This window comes from Ochotona princeps, chromosome 5 (assembly GCF_030435755.1).
Source record: "Ochotona princeps isolate mOchPri1 chromosome 5, mOchPri1.hap1, whole genome shotgun sequence".
NCBI classification, from domain to species: domain Eukaryota; kingdom Metazoa; phylum Chordata; class Mammalia; order Lagomorpha; family Ochotonidae; genus Ochotona; species Ochotona princeps.
The window spans coordinates 19,438,329-19,457,432 of NC_080836.1; the positions used below are offsets into that span (position 1 = coordinate 19,438,329).

General features: G+C 44.8%; 1 protein-coding gene across 1 annotated transcript in view; it reads right to left on the reverse strand.

The window, feature by feature from the left end:
- TMEM163 (transmembrane protein 163) overlaps positions 1–19,104 on the reverse strand; it is a 289,487-nt gene that overhangs the window by 92,816 nt on the left and 177,567 nt on the right. The window contains exons 3-4 of the mRNA XM_004589357.3: positions 16,965–17,008; positions 15,552–15,643 (exon numbers count right to left, since the gene is read on the reverse strand). Of these exons, the coding sequence (XP_004589414.1) occupies positions 15,552–15,643; positions 16,965–17,008 (136 nt within the window). The remainder of the gene's footprint in view (positions 1–15,551; positions 15,644–16,964; positions 17,009–19,104) is intronic.

Genomic DNA, 19,104 nt, shown 5'->3' on the forward strand with positions numbered 1-19,104 from the left:
CTAGCAACTAAGAAAGGGTGCTTAGACTGAGTTGTTTGGAGCAGGGAACGGGAGGGACCTTTAAGGGTCAGACCAAGCTCACCTCTGAGGCCTGAGCTGGGGCAGTTCACATCAACCATCACCAAATGCCACTCACAGGCACAAACTTAGGCTGGGTGAGGGGGCTTCCTGGCAGAAATGGGTCATGGTGCCCACCAGTGAGAGTTGGAACAGAGAATGGGTAATGTGTGGCTGGGCCATGACATTGAGCAACACATGAGTGAATTAGGACTGAAGGCAGAATTTATGAGAGTGTATGAGTGCTCATCCCTGTGGAACAACAATCTCCACCGGGACACCCAAGAGCTATGGCTGGGAACAGGCCTTGTTGGGAAGCTAAGAGGATACTCCAACTGGGTTGGAGGTCCCACTAGTGAGCATGAGAGTCAGAATGGGGCAGTGGGCTGGGATAGACATGGCTGCAGTCTCCCCTGGCATGGATGTGGACTGGGTCTGGGGAGTGCCAGACTAGGCTAGACTCCAGTTCCCACTGGTACACATGACAGCCAGTATGGATATAGAACAGACTGGGCTAGGTCTTGGCTCACGCTGAACCATGTAAGAGCTATGTCTGGATGTGGACCAGGTGAGAACGGGAATGGGTGTGAGCTGGTTGGGCAAGGACATTGTTGCTGCCAGGACGAGAGGTGGACAAAGTCAACCTGGGCCAATGACACATCTGCCATTGGGAGAAGACCTGATAAAGGAGCTTGGGAAACTCCTTTTTCACGATGCAGACCTTGCAGATGAGCGCAAGAACCAAGGCAAGGAGCAGCCCCGACCAGGCCAGGTTGCAGTACCTTCCAGCATACATAAGGGTCAGATCTGGGGGCAGGCTAGGCTAGGCAAGTTCATGGCATCCACTGGCAGATCTGAGAACCAGGATAGGGAGCAAGAGGGGCTGGACTGGGCCACAACAGCAGCCAGTTCACATCAGGGCCATGACTGGGGACTGGCTGGGCCTGGCTAGGCTATAGCACCCACCAGCATGAGTTGGAACTGGAGGCAGGCTGGACCAGGTCAGGTTGTATCACTGGGGTTGGATACTAAGGTGAGGTGAGCCATGCAAATAAGGGGGAAGTGCGTGCTGGGTCCGTGAGCCCCAGGGCAGGAGATCCAGTGGGCCCCAGGCCCTTGGCCTGTCAGCACAGTGGGTGCTGGATCCATGAGCCCTGGGGGGCAAGGGTTCCAGCAGGGCCCGGGTCAATTGGCTTGGTTCCTTGGTCCACCTGCGATAACTAGTCCTCCTCAGTGAGAGTAGTGGACAGATTGCCCAGACCCACATGGAGAGTATGGCAGCCCATTGAGGTTTGCAGAGGACACCTATACCATGCCAGAGGAAGGAGAGCAGAACAAACTGGATAACTACACAGCCAAACAATGACAGCAAGTATCTGGGCAAATGGAGACTCTAAGGTCAACTATGTCAGCCGATTGAAATTGAAAGGGTTTCCTCATCGTTGGATTGGGGAGATCAGCCACATTTCAAAACTACTGAACCCACCTGGCTAGAACTCTTAGAAAGTGTGCCACATTAGGACCCTGGGTTGATACCAGGTGGCCATTCCCCATCCCTTGGTACTAGGGCAGTTGGGAGGCTAGGTATGGCTTCTCCCCTTATCATCTCTCCCCTAAGAAACAGGAAGAAGAAATAGAAAATTTGAAAACAATGATCACACCCATTTTTTCCTAACCCTTGATTCATCCTACCCTGATTAACTATGTTAACATCATCTAAAATAAAATTTTTCAAGAAAAAATTCAAAAACCCTTCTCATTCAGAAAAGGGACTACTCAGAAACCCCTCAACTACCAGACCATGGTCTACTGACAAACTACAGAAGCCACAGCTCTATGCAAAAGACCTACAGGCACTCAAACACAGAATCCCAAAAAAAGTTGGCTGGAAAGGGGCGGGGTGTGTGCCATGCTGTGGCTTGTGATACAAACATCCCAAATGGGTGCTGGTTTGTGTTCTGGCTGTTCCATTTTTTTCTTTCATTTTTTCTTTCTTTTTAGATGTATTTTCATTGGAATGGCAGATATACAGAGAGAAGAACAGATCTTTAGTCTGCTGGTTCACTCCCCAAGTGGTCACAACAGCTGGAGCTGAGCTGATCCAAAGCCAGGAGCCAGGAGCTTCTTATAGGTTTCCCATATGGTGCAGGGTCCCAAGTTCTTGGGCTGTCCTCTACTGCCTTTCCAGGCCACAAGCAGGGAGCTAGATGGAAAGTAGCATAGTCAGGACATGAACTGACATCCATATGGGATCCCAGCAGCTGCAAGCTGAGGACTTGAGCTGCTAGGCTATTGTGCTGGACTCGCTGCTCCACTTCCGATGTAGCTCCCTGCTCCTGGCCTGGGAAAGCAGTGGAAGATCGCCCAAGTGTTTAGGCTCCTGCCTTGATGTGGGACAAATAGATCAAGCTCCTAGTTCAACCTTACCCAGCCCTGGCCATTGATCACCTAGGAAGTGAATGAGCAGGTGGAAGATCTGTCTCTTTCCTTCTCTATAACTCTCTGAAGTAAAATAATTATTTAAACTAATAGGTAAATAAGTAAGTAAAGACTTAATGTTAGCGCATGGTGTATCAAAAGATAATTTAAGAAAAAATTTAAAAACACAAAAGAGGTGGGTGAGCTGGACAAATACAAAAAGGGCAGTCATAAAGGCAGGTGAAAGCTGTTCACCCCCAAGTCTGTGGCTCCAAGGTGAAGCAACCCCAAGTGATGTCCTGGTCTCAAAGACGGTCCCTTTAAGATACATGCTACTCTTGCTGCACTTCTAACATACAGACTGAGGCCACTGGGCTATGAGGTCACTGGCACTAAATAAAATGTCCTAGGTAGCTCTCCCTGCAGGGGAAGAAACCAAATGGACACTGCCTTAGCTCAGGCTGCTGAAACAGACTACCCCTGAGGGCTTTAAACAAAGACTCTCCTTCTCACAGCATTGGAGGTTCAAAGGTGGGACGAGCAGCCTGCCTGATCAGCATGTGGGGAGGGCCCCTCCCTGGCTTGCACATGCCTGCCTTCTCACTATGTGCCTATAGAGCTGAGGGTATACATTACAGCATCTCTTCCTCCTCCTCTCAAGTTATTAATGCCATCAGAGGCACACCAAACTCAATTACCTCCCCTTTGTGCATATCTCCTATTACTAGCATACTCAAGTTAGGTTTCTGCCATGTGTAACTAGGAGAGACTCAAGCATTTGATCCTTAACAGATTCTCACAAGATTTGGTCAAGATATTTCACATCCATTCATAAACTCATATCCTGTCCTTTCACATCCTTTCTATCAGTTTGATTCATCTTATTCTCCTGACCACGTGCCATGACCTTAAAGCCTCAGGGGTATACATTGTGTCAGACCAGCTTAAACCACTACTGCAGATGCCTGCATCCCATATCATAGTGCTAGCTCAAGTCTTGGCATCTCTGCTAATGACCAAGATTCATCCTAATGCACCTACCTGTTCATGTCTGCTTGGGTCCCTGCATGCTGTAGACCCAGATGAAGTTCCTGGCTACCGAATTTAGTCTGTCTCTTTGGATAATAAACCAGCGGATGAGAGATACTTCTGTTTGCCTCTCTCTTTCAAATATACAGATGAAAATCATGCTTGAAAAAACAAGTAGAACTTCCATCTCCAAGGCCCAAAGCAAGTAGTGCAGGACTGTAAAGGCACCAGAAGGCACGCATCATGGGGGTGGAGGGCCAACTGAAAGAGGCTTTCTCAGGAGAGTGGCATGCTACTTCATTAGTGTGACTAACACAGCTTCCTGAGAGCCCATGGGAGTCAAGGCCAAAAGTCAGGCAAGAGAAGGCAAAGGTGATTTTTCCCCCCAAAAGCACAAAAACCTGTCAGGTATAGATCTAAACCACAATGAGATTGCCCTCACACCCACTGGTGGAAATACAACATGGTCCAGCCACTCTGGAAAACATTTGGATAATTGCTCCCATGTTCAGCAGCAGCAACCACATTAACCAGTGCTGTGGTCTGAATGTGTGCACCCCTTACTGTTCATGTGTTGAAGTTTGAATCCCTAAGTTGATCCAAATAATGCTGCCAATGAACCAAACACCAAATCTGCCTTAACTTTGGATGTCACAGCTTTTAGGCATTTCTCATGTTTATGAAGTGGCTCAGTTTGTATTTTACTACAGCAACTCCGAGACAGGCACTCAGCAGTTCCATTCCTAGCCATACGCCTAGAAAAATGAGAACCCACTGGATTTCCACATGAGGCATTCACAGCAGCATTCCTCACAACAACCATGAAGGAGACAGCGCAAGTGCCTACCAAATGATGACTGGCTCAGATGCGACCCATCCAGATACAGGATCACACAACCACAACAGAAAAATAGGAAGCAGTGACACATGCTACAACATGGGTGGCCACTGTAAACATGATGGAGCCATCCAAGAACACACGGTCTACAGTTCCCGTTCAAAATAAACCAAACTAAATGAACGGAAGCTCAATTAGTAGTTGTCCGTGGGTAGGAGGCAGGATGGAAGAAGAGTGGGAGGGGTGGGGCTTCTCTTTGTGGTAACAAATATGTTCTAAGAATGACTGTGATGGCACATACACAAATCTGTGAATACCTGAAAGGCCACGAGGTACACACTTTAAATGGGTGAACAGTATCCCCTGGGAATTGTATTTAAAAAGGCTACTTAAAAAAAATCTACTTCTTTTGTGCCTGGAAAGCCAACCGTTAAAAATAGCTCCAATTTACTAGGATCTTGTATGGGTCACACACTGTGCCAAGCAACTTATCTGTATTATCTCATTTGCTTCTCCTAACAATTTGATGAGGCAGATAAAAACCATTAAAAAAAAATAAGCCACTCAAGAATGTCTTTCATGAATAAGAATCAGAGATGCTGATAAACCCATACTGACTGAAAGCTCCAAGGCTGTGACTATTTAGAGAAAGGCAGGAGATGGGAAAAAAACAATCTATCAGATTCCCTTCGGTGCAATTCATGAACCTCCCCCTCAAAGCAGGGTATGTGCACTGAGCACCCCAGAGCCCCTTCCTGAGAGAAGTAACCACACACACAACACCCAGCGGTGCTTGGGTTAGGTTTGCCAGCACTCCCTAGGCTATTCACAGGAAAGTATTATCAGTGTAAAGGAGATGAGAGCTTCATTCTTCATTTCCATATCCTCCAAAAGGGAAAAGCATGCTGGATCTGACTGCAAAAATTATTTATGTACAGAACATTTTTTCCAAAAAGTGGAAGGAATAAACCAATCATTGGCTATCATCAATACTAGCATTTTGAGCAGCAAGCAGTAGACAAAGTCACACTGAGTTACAATTTTCTACCACTGAACACACAGAACAAAATCTGGAGATAGAAAAAAATACTCACATGGGCCATGAAATCCCTAACCTGCAAGCTTCTGAGACTATGGAGAGGAGGAAACAAAGGTCTCCTCATGAAATAAAATACTTCACAGCAGGCAAGCAACCTGTCCCAAACCCCTACAGACAAGCAAGTTCTAAGGAGACTAAATTCTTTCTCATGCAGCTTCTGAAGTCCCACCACCACAGGGGAAGCTGAACTACAGCTGGGCACTGCTAGTCATGTCAAGAGCAGAGGGTGGCAATATGACAAACACTGCAGCTTCTAGGTTTATCTTTCCAAAGGGTAACCATCCTCAGAGCAAGACAGCACCCTGGAGTATAGAGCACTCTGAGTTAGGCAAATACTTTGTCCTAGCAGCAGGTCCAAGAGGGGAAGCCACGTGGGTCACCTCCAGCACTTAGCTGCAGCACAGCCTCATACAGAATGGGCTGTTTCCAAGAGTATGAAGGGAGTCCAGGCTACTGCTGAGACCAGCCATCCTCATCTGCAAGGCTGCTGCGATGTGGGAAGGCTGGAGTGCTTGTCATGATAGCGATTGGTCAGGGGACCCAGGACAGAGAACCCCGCCTCTGGGAATGCTAACCCAAAACCCTTAGACTGCCAACACAGTTTGTCTGTATCTGGCTGAGCGCCAGCCATTTTCCTGCCTTGCAGACTCAGAACCAAACACCAGGATTGAATTTCAGGTTCAATAACAATACAACCCCAAATTCTTTCACATACACAATTGTATTTGTTTTCCCTCCTACTAATTTTGAGTTGCAGGCAATTGTTAGCAAGGTGCATCTCCAGGAGGGAGGAGAAGGAACGGAATATTGGTCATTCAGAGAGGTAGTGTAACCCACTCATCACTGCAACTAAGACCTAGACTCAGACCCCAGTTCCAGCCATTGCAAGCCAAGAGCTTGTTAATAATACCTCTCCCCTAGGCAAACTACAACACAAAACCTAGCACAAGAAAGTGCTTTGTAAATAGTAATTACTACTGCCTCAATGAGAGTTATCACACTGTATACAACATGAAGGGATTCCATCATTTCTTTACTTTTTTTGATGCACGTCTACTACATCCTGGACATTGTCCAAGGGATTGGGGAATAATAGAAAAGACACTTGTGAAATAGTCTTGCATAGGTGAGTTTCAAGTCTTATCAGGGAGATGCAAAACAAATTTACTAGTACAAAAAAAAAAGCCAGGTAATTAGATATATTAAAAAAAATCACATGACTACAAAAAAATATATATTACCTGAGTGCTAGGAGCCGGAGCCAGAGCCAGGAAACCGAGCCCAGATAGAAACAAAAGGCTTTTCAGTTCCATCTGAAACTCTGACAACGCACTTCCCCACAACACACACACACATGCCCAGGAAGCCTATGAGAATACCGTCTGCTAGGCTGATGACTAACGACACACACATTAGTGTGAGGAATTCCATTTTCTACCCAGATACCTGGCAAAGACTGCAGAGAACTGTGGCATTCAGGACCAGCATGGGGGGTACAGGTCTTGCCAGGCCCAGTCAGGGCAGTGCAAATGAGTATGGCCTTTGTGGAAGTGCAGCTTGACACGAGTTGTCGAAATTATGTTAACATGTTCTTCAACCCAGACTCCTGGTCATTTATCCTGCAGAAATAAGAGGCCTAATGGCCAAATCAAAACACATCAAGACAACTGCTTCAGGTTATCTGTAAACTCACATCTTCAGTAGAAAAGTGCTTTCGGAGACTAAAAATTCACATAGAAAATACCACCAAGCTGTCAAAAAGTCACATGTTACCTCTTGGCAGTCTAACACGGAAAGATGAAAAAAAAGTAGAGATCATCTCTGCACTAAAGCCACGTTCACTTATGTGCACATACACACAATGCACATCAAAGGGTTAGTGCTAAGAAACCTTAGGAAACCCTGCTACATGAATTTGATGGTATCCTTGGTTTTATGTCTAATCTCAGTTTTTAAAAAAGATGTATTTATTTCTATTGGAAAGGCAGATTTACAGGGAGGAGAGTCAGAAAGATCTTCTACCCTCTGGTTCACTCCCCAAATAGCCACAATAGCTAGAGCTAAGCCAATCCAAAGCCAGGAGCCAGGAGTTTCTCCCAGATCTCCTAAATGACTGCAAGGTCCCAAGACTTTGGGCAATACTGTGCTGCTTTGCCAGGCCACAAGCAGGGAGCTAGATGGAAAATAGAGCAGATGGAACACAAACCAATGCTCATATGGGATCCCAGTGCTTACAAAGGGAGGATTAACCAATACAGCCATCAAACCAGGCCCAAATAACCCCAGTTTGTTGTCATAGACTACTTATCTTGCCTCAAATAATTCTCATTTCTTTGGAAAGAGGGAATGAAATCAAGGAATTCAGACACAATCTCTTTTGTCCCTTCATGTCATCTCTACACTTAGACCAAAATAACTTTTAAATACACTACTGAAGTGTATATTACTTTTTCTTTGCAAATTTTTTTCAAGATGATTTACTTGAAGGGCAGAGGGGCAAAGAGGGGGGACAGAGAGACATGGATCGTCTATCTGCTGCTTCCCCTGATGGCCATACTAGCCAGGTGTAGGCCAGGCTGAAGTCAGGAGCTATAAACTTCATCTGGGTCTCCCAAGAGGGTGGCAGCAGTCCCAAGGACTTGGGCCATCTTCTGTTGCCTTCCTGAGAATAGCAGCAGGAAGTAGCAAGGGAGGCAGAGTCGGCACTCCAGTGCAGGGTACAGCATCCAAGGGGTACTGTTATCTGCTGTTCCACAACAAATTTTTTGTTCCCTAGTCTTGAGAAGTTAAATAAAATCATAAAGTAGACACACTGATATAACCAGAAAAATATTTTCAAGATCTGTAATATAGAAAATAAGTCATCTAGTATTTTTCCAACAGATATGAATATTGCATTCAATATCATGTTCAATCATAACCATGTTGCCATTTGGCAGATGTCATAACCCTTCAACACATGAGGAAACTGGGACTTTGGAAGACTAACAAATCAATATAGGTTGCAGAGGGGGTTGAGGCTTATATGTAGATCTGAAAGAACATTGGAGATGATATTTTGAAAAGTTCACAGAAAATGCATACTGTGAAAAAAATTGAGGGCCAGTGTTCTGCCAAGGTGGATTAAACTGCCACCTCCAATGCCATCAGCCCCTACCAGAGCGACTGGTTCATGGCCTGACCTCTATTTCGGATCCAGCTCCCTGCTAATGCACATGGGAAGGCAACAGAGGATGACCCAAGTCTATGGGTCCCTGCTACCCATGCGGGAGACTCAGATGGAGTTTCAGGCCACTGGCTTCAGCCTGGCCCAGCCCTGGCTGCTGCAGGCATTTGGAGAATGAATCAGCAGATAGAAAAAGATACACACACAGAGAGAAATCTTCTTTCAAATTATAAAAAAAAACTATGCATGAGTTTTAAAGGCTTTGCACCAAAGTAAACATACTATAATTGGATTTTCTTTGAACTTTCTGAAGTGTACTCTTATGAGCTTCCTGGGATTGTTATAACCCAGCATGACAAATCAAGCAGTCTGAATAATACCTTTGGTTTTACAGTTTAAAAGGTTCAAAATTAAAGTACTTAGCCATGCCAATTACTCTTAAATGTATCTACCTTGCTCTCTCTGGATCTGATATTTATCACAATCCTTGGCATTCCTTTGCTTGCAGATATATCTCTCTATTCCCTGCCTCCCTCATCACAAGCCGTCTATTCTGAGTGCCTGTCTCCTTTTATCTTCTAAGGATGCTTGCAGTGCCTGATGCTAGCCTATTCCTATCAGGCATGACTTCACCTTGCCTTGATTACATCTACAAGAGTTTGTTTCCTACTAAGATTCCATTGTATTGCCCTGGGGCTTTCAACTTCAACAGTTTTTCCCCTCATGGGATACTATTCAATTCACAAAGGGCCCAAGTCTGCACTCTTCTCAGATATACCACAACACATCACCACATTCCTGTAGTGTCATGTCTCTTGTAGGCACACTTCAAATGTTCTTTAACATACAAAGGGCTCATGAGGGTAGAAACCCCTTACAAAGACCTTGCTTCACTCAGCATAGAGGGCATCTCTGACGTTATTCTTGTAGCTCAAGTTTCACCCCTTGAATGAAAATACGGTCAAGAACTTTGTCAAGGGAAGAGTACTGGAAAAATGTGTCGTAAATGGGATGTACTTTCCCAGAGCCTGATTTAGAGCAAGATCGAATGTCCCATGAGAAGTACTGGAGACATGATTCTACTTTACAAAGTTCTCAATGCAGCTCACTGACGCTATAGCTCATTCCAATGAGACCCCAAAAGCAAATGACCAACCTATCATTTTTGCCTGTGCTGACTGCTTTTCTTTTTTTTAATCTTCGAATCTTCTTTCCAAAAGCAGCAAGAGGGCTGCCAAACCTGCTGATCAAAGGCTACTGTCAAACCCTCCTGGCTACTGGCAATTCTCAGCCAAGGCATTTGGCTCAGCAAAATGCAAAAGAAAACAGAACAAGCGAGCACCTGGGTGAGAGCCAGCATGACCCATTTATTTCTCCTGAGAAGACACACACAAGGCTTTATGTCTCTTCAAGAACATCACTGTCCCAGGTGTTCCTGAGCAGGATGTCTTGCAGAGCGAGCTGCCAACAGTGCAGTAAGCTCTCAGGCTGCAGTGTTGCCTTATGGTGCACAAGTAGGAGTCTGATAAGGCGAGGGAAGTTTCCCAGCTGCCTTCACCTGTCCACCTTGGTGAGCCTCAAGAGACAGCTGGGACCAGGGCACCTTCAGTAGTCCCACCTGTGCCACCATCACACACAAAATGTCAGAACTCCCCAGTGAGTGCCAAGCTGTACCTTTACAGCAAGCATCTGATAGCCCTTGCTGCTGATGACAGCGGGAGGCTGTCCTTCCTGTGGCCTGACACCGTGCTTGGGACTCAACATGACTAAGACAGGTGTGAAATTCCCTGACATTTGGCTCTGCCAACTTCCTCCTTAATTTCTCCACAGGCCCTCAAACCAAAGCACCTCTTTGCTTCCCTGATAGCTCTTGTTGCCAAATCATTTCAATGTTGGATACATTCATACTCTGCCCTTTTAAAATAGGTTAAGAAGAATCAAATTATCTAAAAAGGTGTTAGCCAACAGATTAGGCACCAGTCACATGGATTACTGGAATTTTTGCATCATTAAAAATCCAATTAAAAATCTACTGAAACATTCAGGGGTTCCAGGGACATGTGAAGCACTCAATGGTTCCTTGTGGCTAGGGGTCATCAGACTAGACAGTACAGAAGTGGAGCATGTCTGACAGGGCATAGAGTCTGCCAAATAGGTCCAGTCTAAAGATGTGGTAGATTGAGCCATCTCTTGGGAATGGCTGGGATTGAGCCCCACCTCTGCGCCTGTTCCAGCTTCCTCACAGTAAACATCCTGGGAGCCAGCAAGTGATGGTTCTAGCACTTCGGTCCCTGCCGCCTGTGTACAAGACCAGGTAGAGTTCTCAGATCTTGGTTTCAACTCAGCTCAAACCCAGTTGTTGCTTCCCAATTACTTGTGTCTCTGTCACTGTCTCTCTCTCTCTCTCTCACTCTCTCTCACACACACACACACCTCCCTTCTTACTATCACCCTTAGGCCAATTCAGGTTAGAGAGACGGAAGACTCATTGAACTTACAGACTGGGGCTTTCCCAGTCCCACTGGAGAGACATCCAATGAGCATAGTACATGGCAATGGCAGAGCGGATGCAAAAAGAGGGCCACGTGACTAATCAGGAAGCAATGAGAGTTCCTGGGCCCATGTTCAGGCTTTCACAACAATCCTCCTGGGAATTTCATGTTCCCAATGATCTAAGGAACTCCTGTCACACTCACCCCCTCAACAATGATTGGATGAAGTTGCCGCCCAATGAGTTCCATTAGTTTATGACAAGGCATTTAAGTCCTGCACAAATTCAGAACCAAATCCTATGTAAGCCATTGCACCATCCAACCCCTTGGAGTCTCAGCCTCACTGCTTTCAGACCCTCCCCAAATTCTGCAAACATTCCCAATGTGTCCTCATTCATGTGTGATTCATACAGCTAATTCATAGAAACACAACAGAGGTGCTGGCACAACAGCTCACTTGGCTAATCCTTTACCTTCAACTCCCAGCTGCTCCAGTTCCCATCTAGCTGCCTGCTTATGGTCTGGGAAAGCAGTACAGAATGGACGAAGTCCTTGGGACCCTGTACCCATATGAGAAATCTGGAAGAATCTCCTGACTTCATATCAGCTCAGCCATTTGGGACATGAATCAGTGGATGGATGGTCTTTCTGTCTCTCCTTCTCCCTGTGAATCTGCCTTTCCAATAAAAGTAAGTCTAAAAAAAAAATGTTAAGGCATTCCATTAAAAAATATATATATAAAAGCACAGTAGAATGAAGGCTGCCAGGGGTTGGGGCTGTAGGAAGACAGGGACAGAATTTCAGTTTTGCAAGATGAGAGACTGCCAGAACTTTCTCAACAATGTCCAATGTAATTAGCACTATTTAATTATGCACTTAGTTTGCTTAATTTTGTGTATTTTTAAATTGAATTTTAAAAGCATAACCAAAGTATTGGGGTTACAAGTCTTTGCTGGTGTTGATATCATAATCTTTCTGCCTCCGAGCATCAAACACTGCATTGAATTCATGGTTCGGATACAGAATCACCAGGTAGCAGGCCTGGAAAATTTCTATTTCTTTTGCCTGGGCATGTCCAAGCTCAAGGTTGACTCTGAGTCCAACTAGAGACAGCAAGGAGTGGGAATGGGGTACAGCTATGTCTTCTGTTTAAGATACAGCTCCACTCACCTGCAATGCATGTTGAAGTGTCTGGTTGCAAGTCCCACATCCACCTCCCTTTCAATTTCCTTCTGATGAACACCATAGGAGGCAGCAGATGATCCCTCAAGTACTTGGGATCCTGGAACCCATATGGGAGACCCAGAAGAAGTTCCAGGATCCTGATTCAATCTCAGTTGTTGGAAATGAACAATCAGCTCAAAGATTTCTCTAAGCCTTTCAAATAAAATGATTTTTTATAAAAGTAGAATTAACCAAAAGTCTGTAGGATATTTCCCAATTGCCCCCAGTATCATCCTTGAACAAATAACTCCAAATTTTGATTTTTTAGCTATGCATCTCCTATCTCACTGACAATTTATAATTTGAAAACATTGGCTTTTCAGTTGTCAGTAGCTTCAGAAATTTTTAACTTATATGGGATGGGCTAGAGAATAAAGTGTTAAAGGCAAGGATATATCATTTGAATCCGTAGGTAAGGAATTTCCAAGTGAAGTCACTGCCATCATCAATGAACAACCTTCTGTGAACTGCCAAAGCAACTCCTAAGTGTTTGCAGTTTACATAATTAGACAATTTTGTTTTGTTCAACTTTGTTTTTCCACATGGTTCTTTTTTTTTTAAATTAAATTTATTCATTAATTACATTGTGTCACATGGTTCTGTTTTACTATATTTGTTCTGGAATCAGAACGAGCAGTGAAACCAAAGACATTTCTCGTCATTAGTCTGAATTCTGGGAAATCTCCAGGACACCAGTAAATTTTCACAGGGATCCCAAGGCAATGGAAAAAAACCACAGTGATTTGCAGCTCAGTGAGTACAAGACACAAAATTATTTCAAAAAAGAAACCAGATTTTAAAAAATAAATTAGGAAAGAGAATTTGGCAAACTCAGAACTCAATTCCTTTTAGAACTGCAAATAGAATTATTAATTGTTGTTCCCTAAAAAAAGAAAAAGGCAGCAAGAGGATCTTTCACCTTTGAGGGCACTGTGTAATACAAGTAAATTTACATATGCAATTTGCATTGTAAGTTTCTAGAAACACTATTTAACAAGTCAACAGAAAAGAGTTTAACCCAATGTATCCAAAATACTTTGATATCAGTACATCAGATATATCCTAAATAACCCAGTATGTCCAAAATGTTCTGATATCAGTATCAACATTCTGGCAATAGTTTAAACACTAATGAACCATTTATATATAAATATGAAATATTCATATATATCTTTAAGTCTTTGGAATCTGGTTAGATTGACAACATATCTCCTTTCAGACAAGTGTTAATGTATGACTCTAGCAGCAAGCATTTTGGAGAATGAAACCATGGAACTAAAGATTGGGTGATGTTTTGTTCTGCTTTGTATTAATATTTATTTTTACTGAAAAGCCAGATATACTATAGAAAGGAAGAGGAGGGGAGAGAGAGCAAGATCCTCTGTCCATTGACTCACTCCCAAGTAGCCTCAACAGCCAGGAGTTGCGCCAAACCGAAGCAAGGAGACTCCTCTAGGTCTTCCATGAGGGATCCCAAAGCTTTGGGCTGTCCTTGACTGCCTTCCCAGGTCACAGGCAGGGAGCTGGATGGCCACCCATATGGGATACCAGTGCATGCAAGGTGAGGACTTTAGCTGCTAGGCTATCGTGCCAGGCCCAGATTGGGTGTTCTTGATGACACAGCACCTAGCTCTTAAATCTGAACACATCTCATAATTGCCTTCATTGAATTCCTCAAATGCCAACACAATGGCTTGGATGGATGCATTAGCTAACCATTCCTTTAGATATAGCAGTGCTAACTTCCCTGATTTTGATACCATCATGTGAAATCTTATCAAATCACTTTACTACTATTTCTCTTAAACAAAACAAAAACAAACAAGCAGGGCCCTGCACAGTGGCCTAGTGGCTAAGATCCTCACCTTGCACATACCATGATACTATATGGATGCCAGTTCTAATCCCAGCAGCCCCACTTCCCATCCAGCTCACTGCCTGTGGTCTGGGAAAGCAGTCAAGAATGGCCCAAAGCCTTGGGACCCTGCACTGGCATGGGATACTCAGAAGGGGCTCCTGGCTCCTGGCTTTGGATCAGCTCAGCTCCGGCAGTTGCAGCCGCTTGGGGAGTGAATCATCAGACAGAAGATCTTCCTCTCTGTCTCTCTTCCTCTCTGTATATCTGATTTCCCAATAAAAACAAAATAAATCTTTAAAAAAATCATAAATTACTGTAACTTTATCCTAACTAGTATCTGAGATATCACAGGTTGGAATTTTAATTATAGTTTAAAATCTAACATGCTCCAATATTTAACAGAATCCTATTGCTACCGAAAGCCAAAGGTGAAATTAGCTGAAATTTATGCTCATTAATGACTCATTAGGTATCATTTTCCAAAAATTTTCAAGTTGGCACATTCATTCAAGAGAACCCTCTGAGCCTTAGCATTTTCCACAGTGAAAGAGTATTCATTTTCTCATGTGTGTTCCAGATGCTGCACAGGTCAGATAGTGCTTCTGCCCTGATAAATACCAGGACACGCATACACTTTAACACCTACACAAGTTAACATCTATGTATTTAACTGGGGTTCCATTTTCAGCTCTATGAGGGATAAATTGTTTCCTTGCTTTCTAGATGAGGAAATCAGACACAGAGCAATCAGAGAAGTAGCAAGATGTGGTCTTCAAAGCCAAGCACTGGACTCCCAGACCTGTGCTCTTATTACCCTGGTGGGTGTCAAGCGGTATAAACGGACAGAAATGGGAAAAGCCATGTTTTATGGTCACAAATAATCACTCGGAGTCAAAATCTTCACGCACCAGAGGAAACAACATTCTTTCATACAGAGATGGATGGCAGGCAAGTAGAATAACATAGGTTGCCATCTAATTGTCTTCTGGAAATTCCAGTAATGAAATTCTCACACATAGAAGAAAAAACATGTCTAACAATCCAAGAGAATAGAGTCCAATAATGAAAATAGAAAGGGTGGGTGGTTAGATGGATAGATGAGAGGATGGGCCAGTGAATGCATGCATGGGCTAGACAGAGACAGGCAGACAAATATCAACTGACATTCAGGAGCAGAAGGGATTCTGATCACCCCTGGAGGGTCCTTTCCTGTGGCCAACATCCCTCCTGGTGCTCTCGGAGGCAATCTGGGGACCTTGTTCTCAATACAGTACAACAGCTGCAGAGCCAGCTGTGCAGAAAGCCTAATCACAATGTCTCCCATTCACCAGGGTTCTGCAATCTGTAAAAAAAAGTCAGAATCCACTTACATGTACTCCCTATGGGCAGAGTGTACGGCAGCTGCATTGCTGTATCGCCACAGGACAATCGCTGATGACAGGACATCGAGGATGGCATCAAACTAGGAGAAGGAGACTCAGCATTAGTGGATTTTGAGACAGAAGTGGTCACAACTGTCATGATGTCATGACACAGGATTACTGTGCTGTTACTGGAAACATCTGAATGAGTGAACCCTGAGCAAAGAGGTTCCCATTGTTACAGCCCAGCCACTGGGGGCCCTCATAGGAAAGCCCGGGGGTGTGTGGAGCCTCTGTGCCCATGATGTGGCCTGGTGGTAACACTACAGTCCCTGTCTTGTGGCAGGTGCTGCTTCAGGGTCTCCAGGTCCCCAGTACGGGAGACATAAGGAAGATTGCGTTACTTTTCTAGCATGTGCAATTGTTTTCCCCCAGAACAGGTAAGTTAACTTTATTTTCCTATATGTCCTAGGAAGTAGAAGATTCAGGACAGGGATTTTGTTTTGAGTTCTCCATGGGATTATTGTGATTAAGGGATGGAGAAAAGTGAGGATGAGCCAGGGATCCCAGGAAATCTGTCAAGACTTTGACGTTGCACACAACATTCAATGCTTCGGTTTGAATGAGAGCCAAAGCGTGAGTGCAGAAGATGGGTGTGTGTATGCACCAGAGGCGGCAGATGTTTGTGTGTTTCTGGGAATGTGCACTTTTCTATATAGTCTGCATCCTTCATAGAATTTTGTCTAGTAAGTGCAATCCTTCCAGAACATGGCAATCCCACAACAAAGGACAGCAGCGGGCTTGAGAACAGGCACCCTTTTCCTGGCTATGGCAGCCCTATAAGTGCACAAAAGGAAGGCCGGAATAAGTGCCCGTCACATGTTTCTGCAGCACAACAGTCTTCATCGGGAAATGACAAGCACCAGCTCTCTCTCAAAGAGGCTTCCCCCAAGTCTTTCAACATAACTGGCCTATGAAACAGAGACCTGCTACCTGGGACCATCATTTCCAGAAGCAGCCTAGGAAGCTAGCTGACCTCTAGCCTGCTTACACACTGAATTCATCCCATTGCGGGCAGCTCTGCGGCCAGCTCCTAACACCTCTGCCTACAACAGCAAATGTCTCACTTTGGTGCGGGCCAGGCCTACACATAACCCAGATAGGAAAGAGGAGGGGGGAGGTCCAAAACTAAAGCATCCTCTCCATCCAGCCGCACTGTGCAACATGTGGAACCCTCAAGCTATACTTGAGAGACATCTGGTCTCCTTGCTGTCTTATCAAGGTAGCAGTTTCCAGAAAAGCCATGTTCCTCATGCTAAGCCCTTGACTCTAACCAGCCTCTGCTCTGAGGGTTCGGGGAGAGATCTGGGGACTTAGGCAACATGTGCAAGACTCGAGAGAAGTATATTTCAGGTTACTTACTGCAAACCCAAAAGCAGAGGCGCTGTACCTCATAACGGAGACAGCTAAAAGGAAAGAAAAGAGGATTCAGAATATTTTAAGACCTCAAGGACACTTTTTCTCATTTCTGAGTATTATTCACCCATCAGATATGGCCCCTAGAGAACACAAATAAAAATTCACTGCACTTGGAAAATTAAACCCATAAAGTGAAGAGCCATGGAAAAGCTTTGTTGCCTCACAAATACTTCACTGCCCCATAGGCTCGGAAGGCCAGCTCCAGGATAAAAATGCAGAAGGCATTGCCAGCCAAAAGTCTTCTGAGACTATGTGAAATTAGAAGCAGGCTAAACTCTCCAAGTGATATGCAGTCATCCAAATGGCTCCCACAATAGGACAGTGACTCCTGACGTCTTGTGCACCGTACTAATTGCTGGAAGAGGTTTCCATCCCACAGAGTTTAAAATCCAATATAGGCACCAATAGAACTGTTCAGAGCAGTAATAACTTATCTTTAAAGACCAGAGGTCTAGAAATGTAGACATTATAATTGCAATTAAAATGTACTTTATTCACATTGAACAATTGGAAAGGCAAATCAACGTAGTAGCAATTTTGCCTAATTTAATTCTTTGCCCAAGCTAACATCCAGTTATACAACTTGTCCTTGATTTGACGCAGTCAAGGCAGCTCTCGAAACAAAAGCTCTATGTAACTAGCACAGGTTGCTGCGAGAACTCCACTCATGAGGCCCATAAGCTTTCAGACGGTTCCTTCCCAGGCCAGGCACTGCAGGTGCTCACAGCAGGGGGAGAAATGCATGGGTGGGAGACACGGAGGTCAGCACCCAGATGGACTCCACTCAGCTCCCTACACAGTCCCTTTTTAAAGACCTGCTTGTCTTCCTATTCACAAGGTCCAGAAACATGCCACCGGCAACTCCACCCAAAGTGTACCAGTTTATTTTCTGTAATGTAGAAATGGAGACAGAGAGCATCTCATGGGTCAACTTAATTAGAATTGCAGTACACACTGCAGCTGTCCTATGCCTTGATTTGCCTTAAAGACAGGGGAGCAGGAACGCAAGGATGGGGCACCTGCAGAGCTAAAACCACCTGCTTCTTAACACTTCCAAGCTCTCCCCAAGACTTAGCCATAACCCAGTCCTCTAGCTGTGTGAGGCTCCAAGCTGTTTTTCATGGGAGCTGCTGCTAGGGTCCCAGCTGTTACTGTAACCATCCACAGAGAAGGGCGGGGCCAGGAGTGCACCATGGCAGGCTGCAGCTTTCATGTGATACACAGAGGCAGTGTTGTCCAAAGGCATCAGACCCTCCCAAGAACAGCAGCTCTCAGTTGCAGGGGCAGACGCAAAAGAGGCAGCTGTTCCCTTGCAGGGCAGCCAGGAGTGCTGCGGATGCCCTACATGATGTTGGGCCTGGCTCATGGTCAGTAAAAGGCATACTTGGTGAGTTATTTATACTTTCTTTTTACTGTTTTTAGAATACTTGGGCCATGTGCATCCCATGGACTGCTTCCTTATCAGCTAGAGTAACCTGTTAACTCCCACTTGCATCTTGTGCAGACACCAATCTTTGCAATACAGAGCAGCAGAGCCGCCCTGGCTGGACTGCCAACTCCAGCTCTATCTGTGCCTCTGGCTTTGTACAAGGCACAGGTAGAAAAGTACTCCCACCTGTATGTGCAATCACTGAAAACCCCTGGCTTTATGTGCAGGAGGTCATTGTTCTATGATATTTGTCCCTATTGGGGAGTGGGCAGGCATTTGGCACAGCCATTAAGATGCCGTGATGCCTGCATCTTTCATAGGAATACCTGGTTCAAGACCCAGGCTCTGTGCTTTACAATCCAGCTTCCTGCCAATGTTGAGTTCAGGAGACCACAGATGATGACTCCAGTATATGGGTCCCTGTCACCTATGTGGGAGACCCAGATTGAGTTCCAGACTTCTGGCTTTGACCTGGCTCAGTCCTGCCTTTGCAGACATTTGGGAAGTGAACCAATACATGAGAAATCTTTTTAGCTCTTCCTCCCTCTATCCCTAACAAATAATATTTAAATACATTTTCTTTTAAATTTTTCCTCTGGTTTACTTGATAAGACCAGATATTCACACAGTAGTGAGGTTTCCTGGACTTAAGAG